At 39.4% G+C, this 24,423-nt stretch overlaps 1 protein-coding gene across 2 annotated transcripts in view; it reads right to left on the minus strand.

Annotated features, from left to right (window-relative positions):
- Positions 1-206: 206 nt before the first annotated feature.
- Positions 207-24,423, minus strand: part of DSE (dermatan sulfate epimerase) — a 34,579-nt gene continuing 10,362 nt past the window's right edge. The window contains exons 3-7 of one of the 2 annotated variants that reach the window (XM_085056117.1): positions 21,794-22,262; positions 10,092-10,345; positions 6,180-6,419; positions 4,969-5,176; positions 207-3,241 (exon numbers count right to left, since the gene is read on the minus strand). In XM_085056117.1, coding sequence (XP_084912243.1) covers positions 1,477-3,241; positions 4,969-5,176; positions 6,180-6,419; positions 10,092-10,345; positions 21,794-22,209 — 2,883 coding nt within the window. In that variant the 5' untranslated portion in view covers positions 22,210-22,262 and the 3' untranslated portion in view covers positions 207-1,476. Of the gene's footprint in view, positions 3,242-4,968; positions 5,177-6,179; positions 6,420-10,091; positions 10,346-21,793; positions 22,263-24,423 lie in introns of those variants that run through there. The other variant, XM_085056118.1, reaches the window with a different exon arrangement.

Consider the following 24,423-nt stretch of genomic DNA (forward strand, 5'->3'; position numbering starts at 1 on the left):
CCTATTAACTGAAGAAGTCTAAACAAGAAAAGCTCATCACATTTCTACACACCGACTTGCAGAAGGATTAACAAGAGTAATGTTGGTTACATACATCTAAATCGTGTAAAAAAGAGGAAGCAAAGGTTTGTGTTTGAACCAAGCAAGTGCTGGTGAACATAATTACTGTAATTATCAGAAAAATATTTAAATAAAAGAAAAACAACTTTTCCATACTTATAATGCTTTTATTTAGCAAATGTACTGATGAATTGTTTTTCTGTAAAGACATACAAGTATGCCCCAATTCCACAGAGCTTCCATTCTCTCAAATAGCTATGAATTTTTGAAATTAGTTTAATGAACAGAGGGGAATATGTGTGGAGATGTCAAACTTATTTTTGTCATAAACCACATGATTCCTTTTACCACTAATCCCCAAATAATTGACTTGGGGCCACCAAGAGCTTGCAGAACCTTTGCTGGTGTTTTATAGAGAACAGGCTGTTCACAAAATTTTAACTGTCCTCTTTCTAGCCATGTGAACAGACAAAAGACATTAAATACTTCCTTAACACATATTTTTCCATACTGGCAATTGCTGAGGTTACCACAGGATTGCTTTGGTTCTTTGTATTTTTAAAATTACATATGGAAGGGCAATGATCTAGGACATTATTTCGCTATTAAGACATGTTTCAAACTATAGAAAACTTTTGTGAAACCCTGCCTTTTAAAACAGAGAACAGACCCTACAGCATTCAGCCTTCTATAGCCTATTGGCTAAAATATAATTTCTTTTTTCCTGAGAATTGCATTGTGTTCTACTTTGAGTTAACCCCATATTTACCTTCTACTACTGCCTACCTGTGATGTGCCTCTCACTTGGCAAGCACTGACATGATTGTCACTTCCCCACTGTGCCGGACTGTAAAGCATGAAAGAGATGACATGATATAAAATGATACACAAGTGTCCCATATGGAGCCATTCTTTGGTTTGGCAGCGAGAAATGAAGTCTACTAAGATCTGCCTCTTATATATACGTTTGAATGTCCTTGTCTTAAGAGAATGTCCAGAGACATCCCTAGCAGCCTGAAATGGAAACTCACTACATGCAAACCAAATTCTGTATAAAAAAAGATCTTAGAAACAAACCTATTAAGAGGGCTCTTCTCACCAAAAAATTAATTACAACTTTACATTACTGAACTCTGATGAACAAAGCAGTCCCTCAGATGTGAGGCCCAACTGCAAACACAAAGGAGGAGTACTTACTAAGTACTGAGTTTTCTGAGATATTCATTGCTTGCCCAATTCTTTTATCCCTTCTGGTCTGAAAATAATCTTTCCTCATTTGTTTTTGGAATGTTTCAGAAAAGAAAAAAAAAAAAAGAAAAAAAAAAAGAGAGAAGAGATAAACTTTGGCCCTATTAGGGTTAATGCTTTTGCATAGACATATATGACCATAAACTGGTCAACTAGTAGAGTCTTCTGCTAACATTGTGACTGAGAACAGGAAGAATACAGCCACAATAATATACAGCTATCTACTAAAAGTATTGCATACAGACATCTTTGGCCATGCAGTCTCTTGGCCTTCTGAAAGTATGTGAGCTGCATTGCTAACATAACAAAAAAAATAGCAATGTTGAGAATTAGAAAGAGGCGGGTATAAGAAGCTGATATTGATGGGGCACTACTTCGAGCAGTCGTCACCATCTGTGCCAGCCCTGATCGGCTTTTGATTGACACCCCAGTTTTGTGCTTCACATAAGTGATATCTGCAAAATCCAGAAGATCTTTCATTTCCTCATCTTCGTCTACAGGCAACTCTTTTTGTGCTTGAGTCTGTGCCTTTTGTCGCACTTTTCTTTCATTTACCTCAATTTGTGCAAAAATGTCAGGAACGGCATCAACAAATTTGTAGCCTTTGGCTACCTTTCTGTTTTTCTTTGCTCTGCCACGCTGCTGCTGCTGCTGCCTCTGTGAGATTGCAAATATCCTGTCAATGGCCTCCTCTGTCTGTCTCTTATCTGAAAACCGCAGCAGGCGCTCAGCAGTCTTCCTAAAGCTGGCCGTGTTGCGTACACGAGACAGGATCTGCTTCTCAAGCTGCTGGAAAACAGGCTTAAAATGTTGCAGGTTCCTCTCCACGATCCCTACGTAGTCCTTCACTTCTGGCACTGAGGAGCTCCTGACGGCAGAAGCTCGGTCAAAGACAATTTTCTGGCGGTCTGCAATAACCTGTGCAAAGGCAGAGCGGGACCCGTCCTCGATGGGCCACAGGTACACGGCATAGGCGTGCTCACCAGTGGTCACAAACACATCCAGCTGCGGGGAATCTCCACGGACAGTGAAGCTCTGCACGTCCACGGAGGGCCCAATGAAAAGGTAGATGGCCCTCGTGATGGGGTGCCGCAGCAGGGTCGTTACATTCACGTAGTTTGTCCCATTGTAGGGGTAGCCCCGGGGATACATCCGTGAGGCAATGGTGGCTTTCTCACTGTGGCCAGTGTCATCCATCCAGTACATCTTATATATCCCATCACGGTGCCTAATGAAAGCCCCGTGGACATCGTCAACAACTGTTTCTTCAAAAGGCACATCCACATTGTGGAAGAAACTGGTCGCTGCTTCCAGAGGGCTGTCATCTTCTAGGTGGATTTGGTCCACTAGCAGGAGAAGCTGGGGATGGAGAAGTATGAGGTTTCGTTGCAATTTTCTCAGCTTCAGTTTAGGATTGTACGCACCCACTCCTTCTCCCCTGATAAAAACCACCCCACTTCTCTCCGTGGCGGCAACCACTCGTCCCTGACAGTCGCCAGCCGAGTCTCGTTTGTATTTAAGCCACTTAGAGGAACAGTCTTCTGTAATCTGCCCTTCCCATGGGGAAAAGCAGCTCTTAGACACAGCAGGGGAAAACATCAACACATTATTAAAAAAAGTATATTTTGGCCCATACAGAGCTTCTGTTATGAAAGGTACACCATTGGGAGCGAAAGTAAAGGAGTTCTGGTCTGGGTGTTCATGGCCAGCATTAAAGTTCCTCCACCCCTTGATCCACTCCTTGTACTTGTTCTTATGAACAATGTCATATATTGCACGTCCTCCCAGCTTTCCTGACTTGAAAGAAAGGAAAGGCCTGTTGATTTCAGCTGGTAAAGCACTTCCATAAGTTACCACTCCCCAGTCCTCAAAATAATGCAGCTTAGGAACCCCGTAGTCTGGGGGAGGTACAGAGCGCAAGCTTGCATCATACCTGCAGAAAAAGATGAGAAAAATGGGGTTAAAAATCACTGGACTGATTTCATTATCAGCACCTGTACAAAACTCAAAAAACAATTCAATACTTACATCAAGTGGCAACCCAACAATATAAAGCCCACACTTATGCTTCCTAATCATATAGTTGTAATTAGTATTCATCATACCATTCCCTATAAAAATTTGTTGTGCACTTTTTACAGAATAACAGCTGAAAGCATCTGCTCTGCATTTAAAACAAGCAGTCTTTCTGCAGTTCAAGAATAAGAGTACCACTGATTTCAAACTAGCTGTGGTTTGTCTTATGTTGTCGTAAAACTACTGACTGCAACATAGGTATTTTAAAAAGGCAGATTAGGACCAGGCTGCAAACACTGTCTATTCTACACTAGACATCAGCATTTGTGCCTATTTACTGACCACTTAATGAAGAGAAGCAGAGTATCTGTTAACCCAAAATGATGATTACAGAAGTCTGTAGTCTTCAAACAGAATAAGCAATAAATTAAAAATTAATCAAAAGGCATTCTAAAAGATAAATCTTTATTATTTATATTAGTTAATGTATGTTAGTTTCTTTCTCCAAACTAGGCTTCAGAAACATTTTCATCATTTTTCTTGTATAAATTGTAAGATAAAAGACATTTTGTTTAAAAAAAGCCTTAATTCCAGAAGAGGTTACAATGCTTACAATTTTATCTATGGAAGTTAAAACAACAAAAATCCAAACCAAAACAGAACAACCAAGGAAAACAAAAACTTCTGGCATTGTTTTTAAGCAATCAAAATAAACAAAACCATCATTAAGCCCAGTAATATTTCTGTTAGATGGCTCCAGAATCAGATTTATTCTCTACAGCTAACCAGGAGCTTCTGGCAGGCCCTAGACAATCCCAGGATTTCCAAGGAGACAAAGGAGAAAATGATGGGATGAGGTTTTAGAGAAGAGATTCTGTATTTAGCAAATAACAAGATAAATGCTGCTAACAAACATGTGCACAACATAATTGCAAACCAAGATACTCAATTAGATTTTTCTTGCAAGAGAGAGAAATATAGCTATATAGCTACACTCGAAACTCCTCGAAAATATACCTGTTATCTCCACAAACTAAGGGAATTCATATATGGATCTACAGCTTCTTGAGTCTTAACTTCTTACTTTTAGAAGATTAACATAGAAGCTAGCATAGCTGTAAATTGCATGGGAAAACATCCACCTAGACATCTAGCATGGCATGTTTTCCAAGCATAACTTGCAAATTAGTGTGCAAATCCAGTTAACAGTAGCCTTACTGCTTGGATTACTTTAGCTTTTAAAAGAAAGTTTATACTATTTCACAGAACTTTTGAAAGAAAACTATGCTTTAAATATTTGCCTAATCAATTATAAAAGAACACAATAGGATTAAACCCTCTTAGAATAGACCTAAATTAAACAAAGACTACATACAGGCAAATTTTCATTTCCTTTGGAATGGCTTGTATTCTATGAAAGCAATAGATGGTGGAAAGAAACTATAAAAGCAGATGTAGGACAAGACCAGGGTGTTCCCTGTAGCAACTGTGCTAAGTGAAGAAGTTCTTCTGTGTCTCATGACCCTGGGTGGCACATGGAGAGCCTCATCCCTGCTTCTACGGCACAAATCTAAAGATAAAGAATTATCACTAACAGCAACCAGCTGCCAGGTTCCTTTAGAGCCCACTCATTCCCTTTCATACCAGATAAATTCAGTGTGGAGGGTGCACCACCTCTGCCCTTTGGATGGTGTGCCCGGGCCCTCCACCACTCGGTTCCTTCTGATCTGCTCTGCCAACCAGTTCCCACTGCCATTGCGCATGACGAATTTGTCCAGAAACACCAGCTGACTCTCCGGCCCGTAGAACCAGTTATAGTTGGAATCTGCAATGGCCACAGTTCTCTGGAACCCTTGGGAAAAAGTGGAAAGGAATGTAAGAAAGAACAAATAAGCATACAAAGATGCTTTTGAAGAGTGTGATGGTGAAGCCAAGTGGTGCAAACAGAAGCAGCCTTTTCAGATGTTTATAGACTTGCTTGTAAATGAGCCGTAAATAGGTTACACAGGAGCTGTTTCCTTCCTTGCAGCTAACTTGAATATTCACCTTTCTTCTTTGGCTTTCGGCTACAGACAGCCAAAGTATTGCACAAAATGTGAGATGCAATGTTCCATCCGCTTTCCTTCCTCACTCAAATCTGGCAAAGGTAACTTTCCCTTACAGCTTTCACTTTTCTTATGTGAATCTATACTCTCCAAAGGAATAAACCAGAGGTGCCCCAAAGGAACGAAAAAATCAACTTCACCTTGAAACCATCAGTGTGAGTTCATTTTGCCCTTAGGAACCTCTCCCCAAAGGATACCTGAGGTCTCACATGGAGTCAGCCCAATCCATCATGTGCCTGTGCTGGTGTGCCAAAGCTATGTTCAGCCCCCCCTTATACACATGGATAGATCTGGGGTTCCAAGAGAGTTGTCTATGCTTTTTTAACCAGGAATTTGAGCAATATAAGTTCCTAATGAAGAGCCTGGCAAATAAGCAACACAAGGGGTAACAGCTTTAAACTGAAAGAGGGTACACCTAACTTAGGTATAAGGAAGAGGTTCTTTCCTGTGGGGCTGGTAAGGCACTTGAACAGGGTGCCCAGAGAATTTGTGGGTGCCCCATACCTGGCAGTGTTCAAGGCAAGGCTGGACAGGGCTTTAAGCAACCTGGGCTAGTGGTAGGTGGAATAAGCAGTGATAAACACAGAAGTCCCTGTTTTGATCAATGATGAAGGTAAAATCCAAGGAAATGGTTACTTAAAAAAAAAAAATCCAAGTAGAGTGTTGTTTTAAAATTGGCTATTTCAATTTATTGCTGCTACAAAAATAAAAATAAAAATAAAAATAGTCATCTTCATTCAAAGGACCTACCTGGCAGGACAGTCCTGTACATAAATGCAAAGTGCTGCTTGAGCCAGGGGTGGCTGAAGTGATTGATGTCAAAATGCCTTTGGACAAGAAACATGTACTGAAACAGTGATCTGGTTGTGTAGCTGCCATAAGCCACCCCTTCATAGAGGGAGCCATCTGTGACCTCCTGCAGCAGGACGACTGACTTCTCCATGATTGCCAGCACTTGCTTGGTCCACAAGTAAGCTTCCTGAAGGTAGCCTGAAAGAAAAAGATGTTGGCAAAACCAATTACAACACAACAGTTCAGAGATGGTGCCATCTGTACTCCCACAGTGGGATGCTTCACAGTAAGGAATCTGCAACCCAGGGGTCTATAATACAACCTACTGCTGCAGCATCCCTGTACTTCTAGGGTGAAAAATAAAACATTGTATTTAAACACAGCAAAGCAAGGTCACATGAGCAGGGGAAAATCTATCAAACACCTTTCCCAATAATGTGGGACTTTGCTTTACAACTTGAAAAGGAAATTTCCTTAATGCATTCAGGACATACAAAAAGGGAAGAGCCAAACCAAGACTATATATTGCATTTCAAATTAAAGCTGTAGGAAAACAAACCGATGGCCCCACTAGAGGGCTCCAACAATGCAACAATTCTATCAGTCATTTTTCACTGGCAGGATTACTAGCATGGTAGGGAGACCCACAGAGATTAAAAAAGCAAAAAAGTTCACATTTGAGCTGCAGTTAATTGATATTCTACTAATTCATGATCTATTTTAAGACCTGCTCCGTTCTACTTATATTTTCAGTTTGTTTTACAATCTAAAGGGTTATCCAAATAAAAGCTATTTTGGAAGAGCTTTGCATGGGTAATTCCAAAAATAGATCCCTCAATTCCAGAATAAAATTAGTCTTCCACATAGATAAATTCTCAGCCTCCACATATACAAGCCCTAAGCAGTTTTAATTTTTCTAAAGGCATTTCAGAGATTTTACTACTTTGGTTTGCTCTACACAAATCAAGAGTGGGGAAGAGGTCACAAGAAACCTCCTCAGCGCCAGTCCACCTTCTCTAAACACAAGCATGAGGGCCTCAGCACTGCATTTTTGTATTGCAGAACCCAGCAGAGGAAAGGCTATGTGCCTTCTCTTGTTTTCTGTTGGACTGAGTAGCAAGAGAGGTAGGACTAAAGAGAGATCAACTGCCTTGTGCTTCCACATGGCAACTCAGCGTTCTCCCAGCTCCAAGTGTCTGGACACAGATTTAACCAGACGTAATTCCACCCTATAGCAAAGCTCAGCTGGCACACATTACACCCCACTGTGTGGTGAAGCAGTGCCTGCTGAATGAAGCACATGTGCCAGGCGAAGGGAAAAGGAGCTACATTCAGTACTGTTACTCAGAGTGTTTCCCACTGTATTTATGCTCAGCAGAGTGATGAGTAATTCAGGCATCCTACTAGTCGAGGCTGCCAAATTCTGCTCAGTTAACAGAGAAAAAAAAATAGCAGTGTCTAAGCAAAACAGACAACTTGAATCTAACAGGGTATTTTAAATGCCTGGCTGAAGAGAAAACTGTGATGGGGAAGGGCTGAGCTACAGGGGCAGTGGTACTACTTCCACTTTACTCACAGCTATTAAGACACTCTTGCTTTACTCTGATGGAGCTGGTAGCACAGTGGTCTGTCAGAATAAAACGCTGAATGTTTCTACTTTTGTTTTCCCTCATGATATAACAGCCACAATAGCTAGTTTTTGACTGCCACAAGAATATTATTTGCCATGGTTCAGCACAGTGCATTTACCATTGTAATGCATTAATATTTACTTAGTGTGTATCTATGCTATAGTGCTGTACTTGTAGTACACTCAAAGAATAATAATACATTGAAAAAAGTAATAGACTCAACACTGTCAGGCTACATGACAAACCAGAACAAATCTCACCTATATTATCAGCATATAAACCAGGTATCTATCTGTATCAAGGCCTTACTCAAGTTTCTATTTTGAATATCTGAGTCTAAGTGCAAAGACGTCACTATATGCATGTGCCTAGAATTCATTTCAATTAGTCTCATCTTTCATTCCTATGGCAACATTTACATGCCTTTAAATTGGCTATTTAGCCTCTACAAGCTTCAATAGCTGAACTGTGTTTAAACTTATTAGCTGGAATTTAAACCTTCTGTGAGAAATGTCTACACTGAGAAATGTCTACGCTGGGATACATTATTTGCAGTTGCTATGTATCTGATGCAGAAGCATAATATATTCGTTCATTTTCTTTTTCCTTTCTTTTTCTTCTCCTTCAGATAACGTCTTTCATATTGGAACTATAGGTTTTAATTTTTTTTAATTTTAGACCAACAGAAAAACTTCATTTAAGTTGCTATATTTTAAAAAATAAAGTTACTCTTTATGAAACAACAGAATTTTAGTTTAGAAATATACAGTCCATTTTGACCTATTTTCATTTGAAATATTACTATGATCTTAAAAGTGCTCAATAATTCATTAATTTCCTGCTTTTTTTCCTTCCCCCTCCCTCCAAACACCATCATTTTAGTGAAAAAAAAATTGCCCAGCTTTGTTATGTTACCATTGTTTTTCACAAGGCACACTTATGGTCTCTCATCTAATGAAAAGCAGAATCATCTTGCGAACTGCCAGCTTTCTGCACCACAAAAGCTTAGGGAAGGATGGAATTACATGAAATTTAGCAAAACCCACTGAATAAACATGGCCTGAGTCTTAAATTTGTGGAAGGCAAAACAGGAGGATAGGGAATAACTTCCACACATGCTCTTGATGCTTTTCAGCATATAGACATCAGTCAGAGTGTTTGTTCTGACAGGCACTTAGCATAAAATGACCCTGCAAACACAGTAGGTGCCACAGTTTTTTGTCACACTTCTTTGGGCATTTGAAAGCTCCAGTGATATGCAGATGTGCTTGTGCTTGGCAGAGCTGAGCAGTTTGGCAACATCCTCAGCATCCAAAAACCAGATTTTCCTTGACTTGCAGCATGTAAGTAGTTCCATTGGGAATCATGTTTTCAAAATATTTCTAGCACATACAAAATAACCACCTGATGAAATACTGATTCATTCCTATAAAAGCAAGAGCTGGCTCCATGACTTCCATCTCTCAGCTGAAGTATCTCTGGGGTTTAAAGCCAGGATTGCTTACCTGCTCTCTCTCTAACTCTGAGACTTGCATTCTCCAGCAGAACAGGGATAAACCCCCGATAGAGCAGGCCAAAGCTACTGGCAGGGGATTCACCTTGGAAATGGGAAGGATGGTTTTATGTCCCCAAAGCAAAGAAGAAGAGGACACCTGGCAGAGTCATTGGTTATGGGGTGCAATGGCAGAGTTCAGAGGGAAAAAACTACAGCCTTGCTTATCTCCATAAAAAAGGCTGGGAAGAAAGGTCCTAAGATGTGGCATTTGGGTGGATAAAGTTACACTTTTGCAGCTCTCCCAGGAGACAGCGTACAAGTCTAGGATGAAAGTCCAGGTTATCCTGTTGTCAGGTCTCCCAGCTCAGAGTGCTGGGTGATTCTGATCACTGACTTTGACAATGCTTTGTGTAAGGAGACCAATTGCATTGTTCTTCATTGATAATCTACTCTGAAAGACACTGACCATAAATCTGGACTGGTCAAACTGTACACAAGGGGATTTTTAACTCTTACAAACCGTAAGAATTTCAGAATCACTCAGAAAACTGAATTTATATACACACACATCATGCCTTGTACATATGCCCACAGCCTTTTGTTCTATTCAGCAAATTAAATTTTACTAAGCAGCAAGAGAGCAAAACCAAGAATAATTTTTATCAAATATTAAACTTTGTTGCGTAAGTGGCTGATGTGAGTTGATACACTTCAGGAAAACCATTCCTAAGGCTTAGCACATACCTTGATTCATCAGAACCAGGCTTCCAGCCAGCAGGGCCACACAGTTGGTAGGCTGGTGGTTGTGAAGGTACTGGAAGCCCCATCCACGTCTGTATGATGCTTCATACATGTATCCTGAGGCATTGGCAATTACTTCAAGAAATCTCTCCTGTTGAATCTTGCTAAGGTAGCTGTACAAGAAGTCATATGCAGTGGCAAAACCAACCAAGGAGTGAGCAAGAGGGACCTCATCCCAGGGAGCATCCTTCACTAGCCTGTCAATAAAGAAAGATGCCAATTAATTGAGTTTCACCTATTTAGTTTTCCCCCTTACTGTACTGTGATATGTATATGACTTAATGTCTCTAAAGTTAGACAATGCATGTTGAATTTTAACACCATAGTAAGTTACTTACCAAGTCTCTAAACCACTTTTTCCTAAGTATGGACAACATTAACCTTCAAAGATCATTAACTTTATTAGAAAAATTAAGCTGCTAAATATTAAAAATGTATTGGAAATATTCTGGGTTTTGCTTAGAGAGAGATAGGCAGAACACTGATTGTACAGAAATGGAAACTATTCATCTGAAGAAAGATTCATATAATTTTTGTGATAAAGTAATATGCCATAATTTATACTCCTCCAACCTCCTATAATAAATCTTTTTTCTTTTCCAAAGGAGTCAGTTGATGATAAATGGTGCCTATGGGACCTAAGCTGTCTTTAAAGCAAGTATAACAAAATAACTCACTATACTGTTTCTTCATGTCCCAATTGCATTCAAGGACAGAAGTAGAGAAGATGAAACTTACTTTGACTACAGTGCAAACTAACATAAATAAGCACTGGGGTTGTTTTAATGTTGTTAGAAAAGAGATAATATGCTGTCAATACTCAAAATGATTTTCTAGGAACTACTGGCTTGTATCCAATGATTACACTGGAGTTACCAAAATAGTAAATTTATACCAAGAAAATTCATAATATAGGTTGTATAGAATAAATATTCCTCTCCAAGCATAAACTGTGTAACAAAGACTTTAGTTTTGCAGTACTTACAGTACTTTGAGGCCATGGTTTGACAGAAAAGGAAATGTGAAGGAACACATAGTAAAAATAAATTCTGATAAATTGAACAATCATCAGTTGCTTTCATGCTTGTTCTCCTCTTTCACTTTTTTTGCCATTTTTTTATTACAGAAATGAATTTTAAATTGTTGAGATGGGTGTCCTACTACAATCAGTAGAAATGGTACTGTGCTCCTGAAGGCACACACATTCCAGCTTCAACTATTCTATGACTCTATAAAGATGATTTCATCTTTGCTTGTGTAAGCAGCAGTGTGAACAGATGAGAAAAAAATTCAGCTAGAGAAGCATTTATTGGCATTCCAAATGCCTTAATAAACCATGAAATTATGGCCATCAGGCTAAGCCATTGCAATGATGGTACAAGACAATATGTGCATGTGAGAAAAAAAATGACCTTTAATTTTTATTTCAGCATATTTAATATTATTGGAAGAACTCACATGTGGCACATTCACACTTGCATGTAAGGAAACTCTGTATGCTTTTTGATTAACTGAATTTCCAACAGTTTTAGCTGTTCACCTTCTCTAAGTTTTGATTCTATCCTCTGCTTGCAGTGAAGTTAAACATTCTTTTTCTCCTTTTTTAAAACGAAATGTTTGTCTCACAGATTTTAAATTAAATACATGAATCTGAGTTATCTGGTTATTTGTCAATCTCAATCAATTCTCTATTCCTACTTTTTCATCTTTCCTTATCATTGAAAAAGCTCTTGAAATGTTGTTGATCCTATACATAAAAGTAAAGTTGCATTCTGTGCCAATTATACACAGCACTCTGGCACCACGATTCCTGTCAGGAATCCTTTGACACAGAAACATTCCTTTGATCAGCTATATAGTGAATTCTAATTTCCAAAGTATTTTTAGTTTCACTAAACCTTTGCATATTTAGAAATCAGAGTTCAAATGGGTACAGGAAATTTTACTTTAAAGGCATCTGCTTGGAACAATTACAAAGAGTTTGAGTCTAAGCTATACATTAGGGTGGAAGAAAAGTACAATGAAAGAATTTGGGCTAATTTAAAATACTTAATTCAAAGTTCAGTATCCTTTTAACAACATACAAGTTCCTAATTAGATTCTGTTTAAACATATTCTGCTTAAACCTGATCTTTACCTGACTTCATTTAAAATGGGGTCTGCCAGTGGAACTGATTTATTTTAACTTTTCCTGTTAAGGTGTTTTATAATTTTATGTTTAATTTCTAACAGAATATTGCATCCAATTCTACAGCATAAGAGCATATATTAGTCTCCATGGCACTGCTTCTGACGAAACAGAAAGCACTCTTCCACATGGGAAGTGCTAAATTGCTAAGTTATAACTGCATTTAGGCTCCTGATTTCTTCAGGGAAAAAAACCCTAAAAACAACAGACCAAAACCCGCAGATTTTCAGTGTAAAAACCCTTATGTTAGTTACCCTAATCAGACATATTAACATCATTATCCCTCTTGGGTTAGACAAGCAATTTTGTCATAACTTCCCTCAAATTGCAATTCTGTACAGTTAAGTCTTGTATAAAATTTCACAGAGGAGATTCACACACAAGTAATAGAGAAAATTAAAGATGACTATTTAAAGATCTTCACTTCTAAACGTACAAACCCACAGTCCACATCTGTTCTTAAGAAGAAGCTCTTCTGAAGGAACAACTCTTTAGTTGCTATAAATCAGTTCACCCCCCTTAACTTAGTTTCAAGGGTACCAAGCAGTGTACACCAAACATGTGGAACATGATTCACAAGAAGAATGGTCAAGTAGCAAGCATTACATGGTTTTTGTATCTAAATTATGTTCTCATTTTTCAAATGCATCTCCCAGTGTCAGGCTTGGTAAACAGCCTGGCAGATAACTGTGGGAAAGCACAGAGCCACAGGTGTGCACTGAATGTATGTGAAAAAAGTGTTTTCAGGGCTAACTATTAACTAGTAAGAAAAGTTGTGTGTATTTATACAAATAAAGATAGGTAAAAATCCAATGCTTTGTTTTGTAAAACAAGCTATTTTCTAAGCTACTCAGGACTAAAAATATCAGAGAGTATGAACTTCAGCTTCACAATTAACTTGGTCTGACGACAGCAAGTAAGCTTTACCTCAAGGCAGCATTAACCTTGTCATCCTTTAAAGGCACCAGATGTTACAAAAACTAACAAACAACAAAAATAAAAAATCCAAAGTAAATAATGGATTATTTAATATAGAACAACTACTTAGTTGCAGACACATGCACTTTGAACAAATGCAATTGTTTTAAAAATTCTAAAACATCTTTTAAAATAACACCTAAAGCATAACAGCATCCCTACAGTATCTTTTTACACTTTTACATGTATATCTGTAGGTATATTTGGAAGAGATGCCTATATGGAAACTTGAGATGGTTTATGAAAGCACATCTGTTCAGCACTTTTTTGCTCTATCTCATGATCAAACTCCATAAACATCCAAAGCCTTATGCATTGTTCTGCACAAAAAACCTGCTGTCTGGACAAATCCTGTGAATGGCACAGGATAAATACATGCCTGGGGTGTTCTTTAAAGTTTTGTTCATCTGTGTCATATAAAATATTTTTGTTACTTTATTTTAAACATTTAGAGTTTGATATAAATCCTCCATGAAGAAAGTGGAGAAATAAAGAGATCATGGATAAGGCTGGAATAATGGATAAGTAGTATGGTTTTCCTACATGTGTTGAGAATTTTAGCTTGGTGCAACATGGTTTATCTATTTTAGATTTGTCAGCTTCTACAATGAACAATGAATCTGAAGGGGGAGTTAAGACCCTGTTTTCCAGTGGCCAATTTATGGCACCAAGAACCATCATGCATGCACTGCATTTGTTTTATGTGTACACATCACCTTCATGAAATGCAATTCCAAGCTCTAAATAAGTAAACCATTTGCATAAAATTTTGGATGGAAAGTAAAAACCATTATCACCAACAAAGTCAGGATTACTACAACCTCTCAATTTCTTGACAACATTCCTGATGCCACTACTGTGTCTTCTCTCAGTAAAAATGGGTCTCACTACTCACTAATACATAACTAATTCTTTACTGAAAAGCAGGGTCACCTGGGTCACCTGGCAATCCCAGACATTAGTACAGACTGGGAGAAGAATTCACTGAGAACAGTCCTACAGATGTGGATTTTGGGGTTCAGGTAGATGAAAAGCTGGACATGACCCAGAGGTGTGCACCTGCAGCCCAGAAAACCAGCTGTGTCCTGGGCTCATCAAAAGCAGCATGGCCAGCAGGGCGAGGGAGTGAATTCTGCTCCTCTGCTCTGCCCTGGTGAGACCCCACCTGGAGTTCTGCAAACTGCTCTGGGGTCCTCAACATAAGAAGGACATGGACTTGTTGGAGTGAGTCCAGAGGAGGCCACAAAGACACTCAGAGGGCTGGAGCACCTTTCCTATGCACACAGCTTGAGAGAGATGGGGTTGTCCAGCCTGGAAAAGAGAAGTCTCCAGGGAGACCTTACAGAAACCTTCTAGTACCTGAAGGGGGGCATATAAAAAAGAGGGGTTTTGCATGGGCAGATAATGATAAGACAAGAGGGAATGGTTTTAAATTAAAAAAGGGGAGATTTAAATTAAGCCTTACAAAGAAATTCTTGATTGTGAGGATGATGAGGCACTTCTCTGGCTGCCCAGAGAAGTTGTGGATGCCCCAAAATTGGAAGTGTTCATGGCCAGGCTGTATGGGACTTTCAGCAACCTTATCTAATCCAAGGTGTCTCTGGCCATGGCAGGGGGTTTGCCACTAGATGGTCTTTAAGGCCCTTCAAGCCCAAACCATTCCATGTTTCTACGATTTTATTAGCATTTCTCTCAGAAATATAAGCCAAGAGAGAAAAAACACTGTCTGACCAGTTCAAGGCAGGATTTAAATCAAACTCTACTGCTCAAGTGAGTTCCTTGATCATGACCTGTGGGATGTTTAAAGTCATCTTTCATTCCCTTCCAGTATATCCAGTTCTTAAGAACAAATGGAAGTAAATATGAAAATAACCCTCTTTAATCTGATTTATCGCATAACCTTCCAAGCAGTGTGAGATCTGATTTTTGGCCTCTAGGTCAACAACTAACAGGATTATCAGTGCATGCAAAATGAAGAATTAAGCATGCCCTGACACATGCATTACACAAGAAATCCACATGCTGAATTTTCATGCTCCAAACTTTCCCGTGACAAATTACTGCAGAATAACTCCTGGGGTGGAGGCTGAAGGAAGGATGCCAGTACTACCTCCTCAGTACTGAAATGCTCAGTCTCACTAGGTATATGCAAAAGAAATGACCCAGGATTCCTTTCTAATGGCTTACAGGTTAAAATTAGTCCTAAGACAGCCCTGTAGTGCCTTTCAATGCCATCTGCCTCACACATGGTAGCAACGAACAGCATGGTTGAGTTTAAAGCACAATAAATGTCAAGTGTGGATGCAAATGAGGCACATAATGAGGCCAATTGGCCTCTAGATCCTGAGATAGCTAGTGTAATTGTGCAGTCTTCCCAATGCCAAAAGCAATGCCTTGGCACTCTTGCTATTGTCCTGACCCATTTCTGAGGGAAGGAGATACAGCTTTAAACCTCCCATCAGGCAACAAAGAGAAATATTCGTCCACAGCTAGACAAAGCATATGTATCAAAAGGGAGCACACCTGCTAAGGGCAATGAGGCCACCGACATTTATTTTATAAACTAGATCAAACCTTAAATATTTTTCTTACAAAGTCTCCAAAACAAAGTATTTTCTTGTGCTCAAATGGAAGATTTTCTTAACAAATGATGCAATATTCTACAATTGTTGTTTTGGGAAGAAAAAAGAAGACTCAAAAAAACCCAACCTCTCAGCTTTCACCCTTTCCACGTTCTGCTGGCTGGCTGCCAAAACAAAACCCCCATTATCTGCACAACTTCAGTGCTCAATCATTTGCAACAACAAAAATGTTAAGAATAAAAACATACTCGAAAAACTGATGATTTATGTTTCCGGTGTCTAAGGTAAAACAAGTTTGCCCCTCTCTCCTCACCAGTCATGTTTCAGCAGCAGCCAATCTGACATGGTTGTGCTCATTGCAGCTCAGTTGACAGGAAGAAAGGCAAAGGAGGGGTTAAATGTAAAAGGCTATGTTCATGTCAGTATGGAAAAAAGGGCAACACAGAGACAGAAGTTTTAAGAGCTTACTATAAAAATAGAGTTATACTGCTTAGGTGCTTAGGGGAGGCAAGTAAAACTTTAGTTCCTTAAAAATCTTAATCTACTTTTTAACCTCTTTGCCTCTGTTTCCTCATAGGTTTATAACCATCATTCTGATGCTTCTAAAGCTTCTTTCAGATCTTCCCTCATTTTTGGCTTTAATCACAGGAGGGTCCTTTTCACACAGGGCTTGCTTTTAGCATCCATCATGATGCTTCTGTGTTGACAAATTAATAAACTAGAACTGACTCTGTTTAGTTTTTCTCAGTGTTAAGCAGACACAGAAATTGAAGTATGTTATTATTTCAAGAGATTACCTCTAGCTCTTTTAGCAAATTTTTATACCAGTCATACCACAAAGCGAGCTCCCTGTAGATACCACAGAACTTCAGCAACAATTTATCTCCTATATCAATTTAAAACCAAGGTATTAGAGAAGTCCTCCAAAATCCAGCTAGCCATTAAATTTCACAGACATGGACAACTTCTATTTTTAAACACTACATATGTAGAAGATAAAAACAGCATAAGGGTTTGATATTTCACTTACTAACATAATACATATTCCAGATACCAAATTCATCCTCCTACCCTTCCTTTCCTTTTTCTTCCTCTCGGTAGGAAACACAGTATCAGCATCCCCCAAGCTTCTTTTATACAAACTTGTATTCCACACTCTTATAAAGCTCCCCTAAGTGTTTGAATGTGACTGCTGGTTGATTATTGGGAGTCAAACAGATGTAAATTTCTGGTGTCAGCACAGAGACTTGCTTTATTTCAACTTGGCATATATGAATTTATTTTAGTTAAATGATGATCCACATGTTTAATTATTTTCATGTATCTATTTTTACTTTGTAATCTGTATTGTTCAACATTTAGCACTATCTGGATGCTAACAGCAAGGGTCCAATAGGATGCTGACTAACAGAAGGCTACATGATTGCTAGTTTGTAAAAAAACAGCAGAAAGGTCACAGATCTGTTATGCCAAAGCCTCCTGTTAGCTTCTACTTAGTTGCTGCTATTTCCCTGGAATGTCTGCATGTGCTTGACAGTAATTATCTGCCCTGTGAAACCCAGAGAGACGGCTTACTGTTAAATCCCACACCTTACTGCACATTGGTAACATACTTGTCTTTAAAAATGGGGCATCAGCTATGTGCAAAAAAACCCCAAAACCAACCAAAAAACAACCCAAACCCACAGAAATCTCTTTCTGGTGACTGCAAATCGGGATGTCTGTCCTGCTGCAAGAAGGATGCAGAATTTGTGCACTTCCAAGGCATTTGTTTGTAAGGTGGGCTCAGAAAATAAGAGTTTTTCACTGCATTGTCCAAAACAGAGAATCTGACTGAACTCTTATTTCTGCAAATGTGTGACTCTTGATTACATCATGCAGCTCAGTATGGGAACAGGACGAGCCAGCAGCATATGGAAAGAATCACAAGTACAGATCCCCTCTGAGGGCCAAAACGCCCTTCTCGTGGGGAGGGCTCTGGGGGCCAGGCAGAGATAAAATACCAGAAAATACATCAATATCCTCTGCTCCCTCTAAAAGAAGATAATACGGTACAAATATAAAGACAAATTTTCCATGAGATTTTAGACAATATCTAGATATCCAGTCCATGGAATAGCAAGGGGTTTACTTAGTATCAGCTTTTAATTTTTACAGGCAAAACCATTAATGCTTATCTATTTTAACTAAAATACCAATGCACATTTGTTTGCTGTTGCTGGTCTCCAGAACAGTGTCGTTCCCATATTATTTTGGGTGATTGTTATAGTTAGCTATTATCCAGTGCCCCTCTGTTTATTTTAAAATGTAAACCTACTCCAGGATGTAGCCATTAGAGATGCTCTGCTAATGAGCAGCATGCCTATCAACATGGGTTGTTATGACAAACGGCTCAACCTCTGTTAGTTGACACAAATGGGAAATCAGTTAAGGCTGTACTTTATTATGTGACATAAAATGACTATTTTAATTGATGAGAAAGGACAAGAGTGCTCAATTATATGCCCCTTCTATGTATATATCAATTACCAGTAGACTTTCTCACAATTGTATCCTGGGTTTATTAAACGATATTTGGACAATTGAGGATTCCACTAATGTAAAGAAGAAATTTAAAATGTCAGTCTCCTTAATCTCCTAGCATTCTGGAACAAATAACCAGTGACATTTTAAACTATATTTCTTCTATTCAACTACTGCACATGCCAAAAACATACACTTTTGTTTTCTGGTAAGGTTCAAATTTTACTTAACATTGCCACAAAAATTAGAGGAAACTCATTAAGATGAATTTAGGTTTTGTTTTTTTTTTTGTTTTTTTTTTTAAATTCTAAAGCTATTTTAGAGTCAGTGCCGTGACAGCAGAAGTGAAAAGAAATCCAGATTATATTGCTGAAAGAATCAAGCTGCCAGAGCAAGATTTAACTTTCCAACATGTTGATGAATCTCTCAGTGATAAAAAAGACATTTTTTTACAGGACATTTTCATGGCAATCTTGGCACCTACATTATTGAGGAGGTCTAAGCAGAGACCTGGTTTATTTACCTTACCAATACCTCTTTGGAAAAGCCCTCGTTATTGACTAAAAAAGGGGTTCTGGCATATGACTCTCCCAACAATCAAGGCTCCAAAGTCAGGCATTAAGACTGCTCCTTCTTTCCACCTTCTTGATCAGAACACTTGTGCCCACACATTATTTCATGAGGACAACAGTCACAACATATCACCCAGAATGGTATTTTCCCAAAGTCTGAGGAAAACCAAACATGCCTAGATAGATGGGACAAAAAATTCCACTACTGTGACACTGCCAGAACAGCTCATATAACAGCCACAACTCCTATTAATCATGTTTATTCTCCTAGTCTCTTCATCCTAAGTGGAGAAGTGAATGCAGTAACATTTTCTGCTACTTTTAAGTTGAGTTTCTTAGGAAAAACAGATTTACATAATCTGTCTGCGCACTCCTTCTGCTTCTGAACCTGCTAGCCTATTTGAGCAAAACCAGACAGTGCAGTATATACCTCAGAGATGTCACATGCCTACTTTTCTGAAAACTACTCTTGGACAAGGGAGAAAGATCTATATTACTGCCATCACTGATGAACCTATAGTGTAAACTCCATGTTGACAGCATTCAGACGTAAGTTCTCAGGGGGAAAACAAAAATGGAAACCAGATCCATGTCTCTGTCACAGCATTTGAAGAGCTGGCCAGCTGGAGGTTATACAAAGGGCACCTTAGCCCAGTGCTATCGCCTGTGTTTATGATTTCCTCCTTCTGCACTTCCACTACTTAGCACATTGCAGACGCTTCTTTTGCAAAGCAGAAAACCCTGATTAAACCTTGACTGATTGTTGAATAGGATGTCTACATCAGAGGAGAAAGATGGGAAAAATATGGCTTCTCTTTCACCAAGGTAATGCAAGATACTTGCCTGAGACAAACAGCAGATTGAGGTAGGTAAATAACATTGAAGCCAAGTAGAAATGGGATATCTGCTTGGTTCTGATTAGTATCTGGTTACTGGGACAAAGGAGGTAATTATAATAAGAGACAGAACAACCACAATCAATCCAGGGCAGGAATCACAGGACACAAGGAATGTAAGGTTGAGACAGAGAGTGAGATGTAGGAAACTGAAAAAAACCAGACACAAACAAGTTCTCCTACCTGAAATAACGCTTCCCCCTCTTTCTTATTTCATTAAAACAGATGGCCATGTAACTATACACTTCCCAAAACAAGTTAAGAAAGAGTGTGAACAATGAAACGAAGGAGGAAGGTGTTGACTTTGGAGCAGTCTGTCTCCTATTGGAGACAGTCACAGATCCTTGGATTCACCTCTGTAAGCTATATCCCTCTGTCAGCGTGCCAGTAGAAACACACACACAGTCTCCAGAGCTAAGTAAGACTGAAGCTTTGTATTGCTATTTTGGAAATTACAAAATCTGTGAAAGATTTTGGAAATTACCACCATTGTTGTGACAATTCTTTTCTTCCCAAATCGCACATGTCCTCTCTTCAGTGACATGCAGGCAATATGTAACCAGCGTGCCCATTCTCTCTCCCATCACTTCCTTTGCTCTAGCTCATGTATTCCTCTGGAATTCACCATTTTAGTACCTAGTGTAGGGGAACCTGAACACCACATGTGTTTTCAATCACGCCCATCAAGAGGATATAGATCCCAAATTATGCTAACTCAAATCCAGCAATAATTCCAATGATGGTCCATGGATGGATGGCATTTATAGGACACTACTAGTTGGTTACTAGAAGGTAAGGAATAGTAGTTTGAGCAATGAATACTGCTTGAACAGCCAATGCTTCTCTTCCTGTGCTGACTTGAATCTTGACTCACACTTCAGCTGAGCTGCTGTCATCATAGAGCTGTAGAACAGCAGACAGAAGGGAGAAGTGCCCCATCCAGGTCCAGCTCGCAGCCCTGGGCAGGAGCCACTGTCCTGGCAAAACCCACATTCCCATCCTCTGGCCTATTCACAGTGACAGCAATCTTGGACCATGACCTGCAAGGTGCACCAAGTGGCAGCTGCTGCAGGGAGGTGGGAAATGTGTCTGCTGAGAAAAAAGGGAGATACGTTGCAAGTGGGTATGAAAAGGAGGAGACCTTGGGGTCTCCAGTCTAGAATCATTCCTACAGTGAGAACATTAACTTCCGTCCCCACAGAAAGAGAGTGGCACAGAGAAGATTGAGTAACTTGTAGGGACAACAACTCATGTCCAGGGCAAGTTAATCCAGGAGGTGCTCATCAAAATGCCAGTTACTCAGGCAGTTCCAGTAACCAGATGGACAACTATCATGTCCTAGTATGTCTTAAAGAGAGACCCAAGAACCATGCAGCCCAGGGAAACTGCAAGTCTGAACTAAACCACAGACAGATGTTAGAGCAGACTGCAGAAACTCAAGAGCGTCATTGTTATCTACACCTAATTATACCTTTGTCATAGCCCCCCCCCTTTCCTGAATTCTTTCTAAGGAAGAATTACCCAAAAAATATGTACGAATCTGGGAAAAAAAATTTAAAAAAATAACACTTTTGTCACTTCTTGCCACAAACCAGATGTGAAACTCTTCCTTCTGATTGGGAGTGGGTTTGGATTACTGTTTTTTTTAACAGCAATTAGGGTGGTGCACAAGGGTCATGCTCCTTTCAGCATCAAATTTCAAGAAGATAAATTCAGTGAAGGTGAAAAGCTGTGTGTCACTGCTGGTCCAGATGGGGTAACTGAATTCACCAAGTTAGTCACTGTTAAAATGAATATTAGAACAACTGACATAATTTAAGCAATTCATTCATCCACTCACTCCTCCAACTGTAAGTAGTTTATACAGTAAGAACAACTTAAAAAAAAAACAAAGACAAAAATCTACCAACTAGGCTGAGCTGCCATCCTCTCCATGTAATCCTTGGCCATATTGATGGCCTCGATGTTTTCGGGGTAGAGCACACAGAACATTGCCAGGGCCCCAAGGTTGTTGCCATAGATTTCATTCCAGCGAGCGCTGAACTCCTTTGGTTCCCAGGGAGGAAGGTACTCCAGGGGATTCGACAGCATGGTTTGCACTGCTTCAATCAGCCGAGCTGCGATGTGCTGGTGTGTGGTGCTGGCCTGGAGACGCAGAGTCTCCACGTCCCCCTTGGAGAAGTAGAGCATGGGGTAGCTGTCATAGTTGGCATTGACAAAAGGAACCATGGCGTCCTGGTCCTCCCTGGCGCCGCAGGCAAAGGCAAAGCAAACCACGTGTATGAAAAACACACTTGGGGCTCCCCGTGTGTGAGTCCTCATTGTGGCATCAGATCTCCAGGTCTCAGTGGCAGCCAAACCATCTTTGAAATGTCCTGCGATAGACAGATGTGAAAGAATGAGTTAGAAAATGAATCTGTGAGACTCTATAATTCAGGAGCCTCTGTCAGAAATATGATTTCATCTAAAGAAACCCTGGTATTGTCCAGGTGACTTTCAAATAATTTCTACAGGAATACTTCAGATGAAACATCTACTGAGCAATTCATCCAAGAGAAAAAGCTGTATGCTTCAAAGAAAGTCCCTTCCTCCCACATCTTTCCCTCAGGTAGCTGATACCAGGTGAAAGGACACAACAACAGCTCTTGTACTCGAGATTTCAAATAATTGCAATGGTGCCTAATATGAAGCAGCGCTGACTGTACTGGCAAGCGGAGGAGAGCGGGAAGGGCGGAGGAAAGGGGAGAGCCAGGGAGCTGGCGGCAGCCAAGCCTGCGTGCTGCCTTGGCTGATGTTAGCAGCTGGAGAGGGAAAGATGAGGAATGCTGGAGGTTTGTGCCGGGGTCACTTTATACCGTGCTTAAGGCCTCCAGTTCTGACACGTCCTCATTTTAAAAAAAGGAAAAAAAGAACAAGTCAGGAATCAAAAAGGGAAACAGTAAGTGGCAGAGTCTTAGAAAAACAGCTGAAATACCTTGCCTTCCGGGCATTTAGGGGTTTGCATTATTAGTATTTTTTTCCAAGGGGCTTTCCATTTTACTTGAGGAGATTTACTGCCAGTTACCAAGAAGGCTGAATATTGAATTAAAATGCATACTATTCCACATACATGACTTCTTGAAATGTGCTCAAATGGGAAACCTAGCCACTGGTAAATGCAACTATTTAAATGTAGTAAGTTACTTTGTAGAAATTACCAACTATCTGGCCTAAAGTCACAGATAAAACATAGCCAAGATCCCCCTGAGGAAAGCCAGCAAATTCCTAGAATTCTTGTGAGGGAAAAGGTTATGGAAAGCAGGCTCAAGTGAGACAGTTTTATGTAAATAATGAACAGTAGTTTTCAATTATTAGAAGGAGAAATAGAAGGAAAGAAAACCTAAAAACAGATACATTTTTTTTGTGCCATGGAAAACTGGTTTCATAGGATTCAGCCATAAAACTTGTAGGAAGTTAAAGTACAAAGCAACCTTTTACTTCTCCCCACAGGTCCCTATTCCATAGCCAAAATTTTCTAATAGAAACTTAGGCTGCTAAAACCGTATTTAGAGACCCACATCCTGTTTCAGCAGTCATTAATATGAGACAACTTTGACGGACAAGGACCCTTCATGACTTCTGGGTACCCAGACCCTCTAGATTTTTGTGCTCAGCTCCTAAAATTAACTTGGGAACAAACATCTTTGGCCAAGAAATACATAATTTCTTGTACATTCCTACCTAGGGCACAAATAATATTGCACCTTGTAACTGCTTAAATTTATCTATTACAGTGGGCAGCATAATTGCTTAAACAGAGTGTAATGGAAGATGACATTTTCACAGTATTTTAAGGCATTTTGAGAGAACATTTATCCCTGTCTTGGATATAAACCAGTTATTACTGGTTTATTTGGTAACACTTTTAATGTATCTGCATAGTCTCTCACTACATAAGCACATTCAGAAAGAAACATGCACCATAGTTTATCCAAACATACTCAAATCTGCTTGTGTTCTTCTCTATAACGAAGGAAACTATACAACAGTACATTTTGAAAGGAAGGAGGTAAAAACCAGCCAACCCAGTATATTACAGTTAAAATACAACATAATATTTTTATTGATGAAAAAACTGCTTTGTCATAATAATAAAAAACCCACTGTAGTTTTTTTTAAAGCCTCTGTGATCCTTTAGAACTGTGGGCAAAGACCTAAAAAATATCCCCCCAAAAAGCTAAAAATGCTTGCACCTTTTTCTGTGTAAACCATATATTGAAAAAGCTTCCTGGCTTACACAAGCAGATGAAAAATCCCAGCTACCAGTAAGGATTTAATGCATTCTTTCCTTTGGTTTGATTTCTCTCAGTACGTCTGCACATCAGTAAGAATTAAGAACATGCATGAATTTAGGGATGGTTTTAAGAGTTCCCTAAATTAAGGTATTTGTGACCAGCAATTAGGAAATATTACAGTAAGGTTTCCCAGAACTACTTCTTTGCAAATCTGAACACACATTTCCCAGCATTACACCATCATCAAACACATCTAGTGCTG

This window comes from Lichenostomus cassidix, chromosome 3 (genome assembly GCF_008360975.1).
Source record: "Lichenostomus cassidix isolate B80296 chromosome 3, HeHo_3.0, whole genome shotgun sequence".
NCBI classification, from domain to species: Eukaryota; Metazoa; Chordata; class Aves; order Passeriformes; family Meliphagidae; genus Lichenostomus; species Lichenostomus cassidix.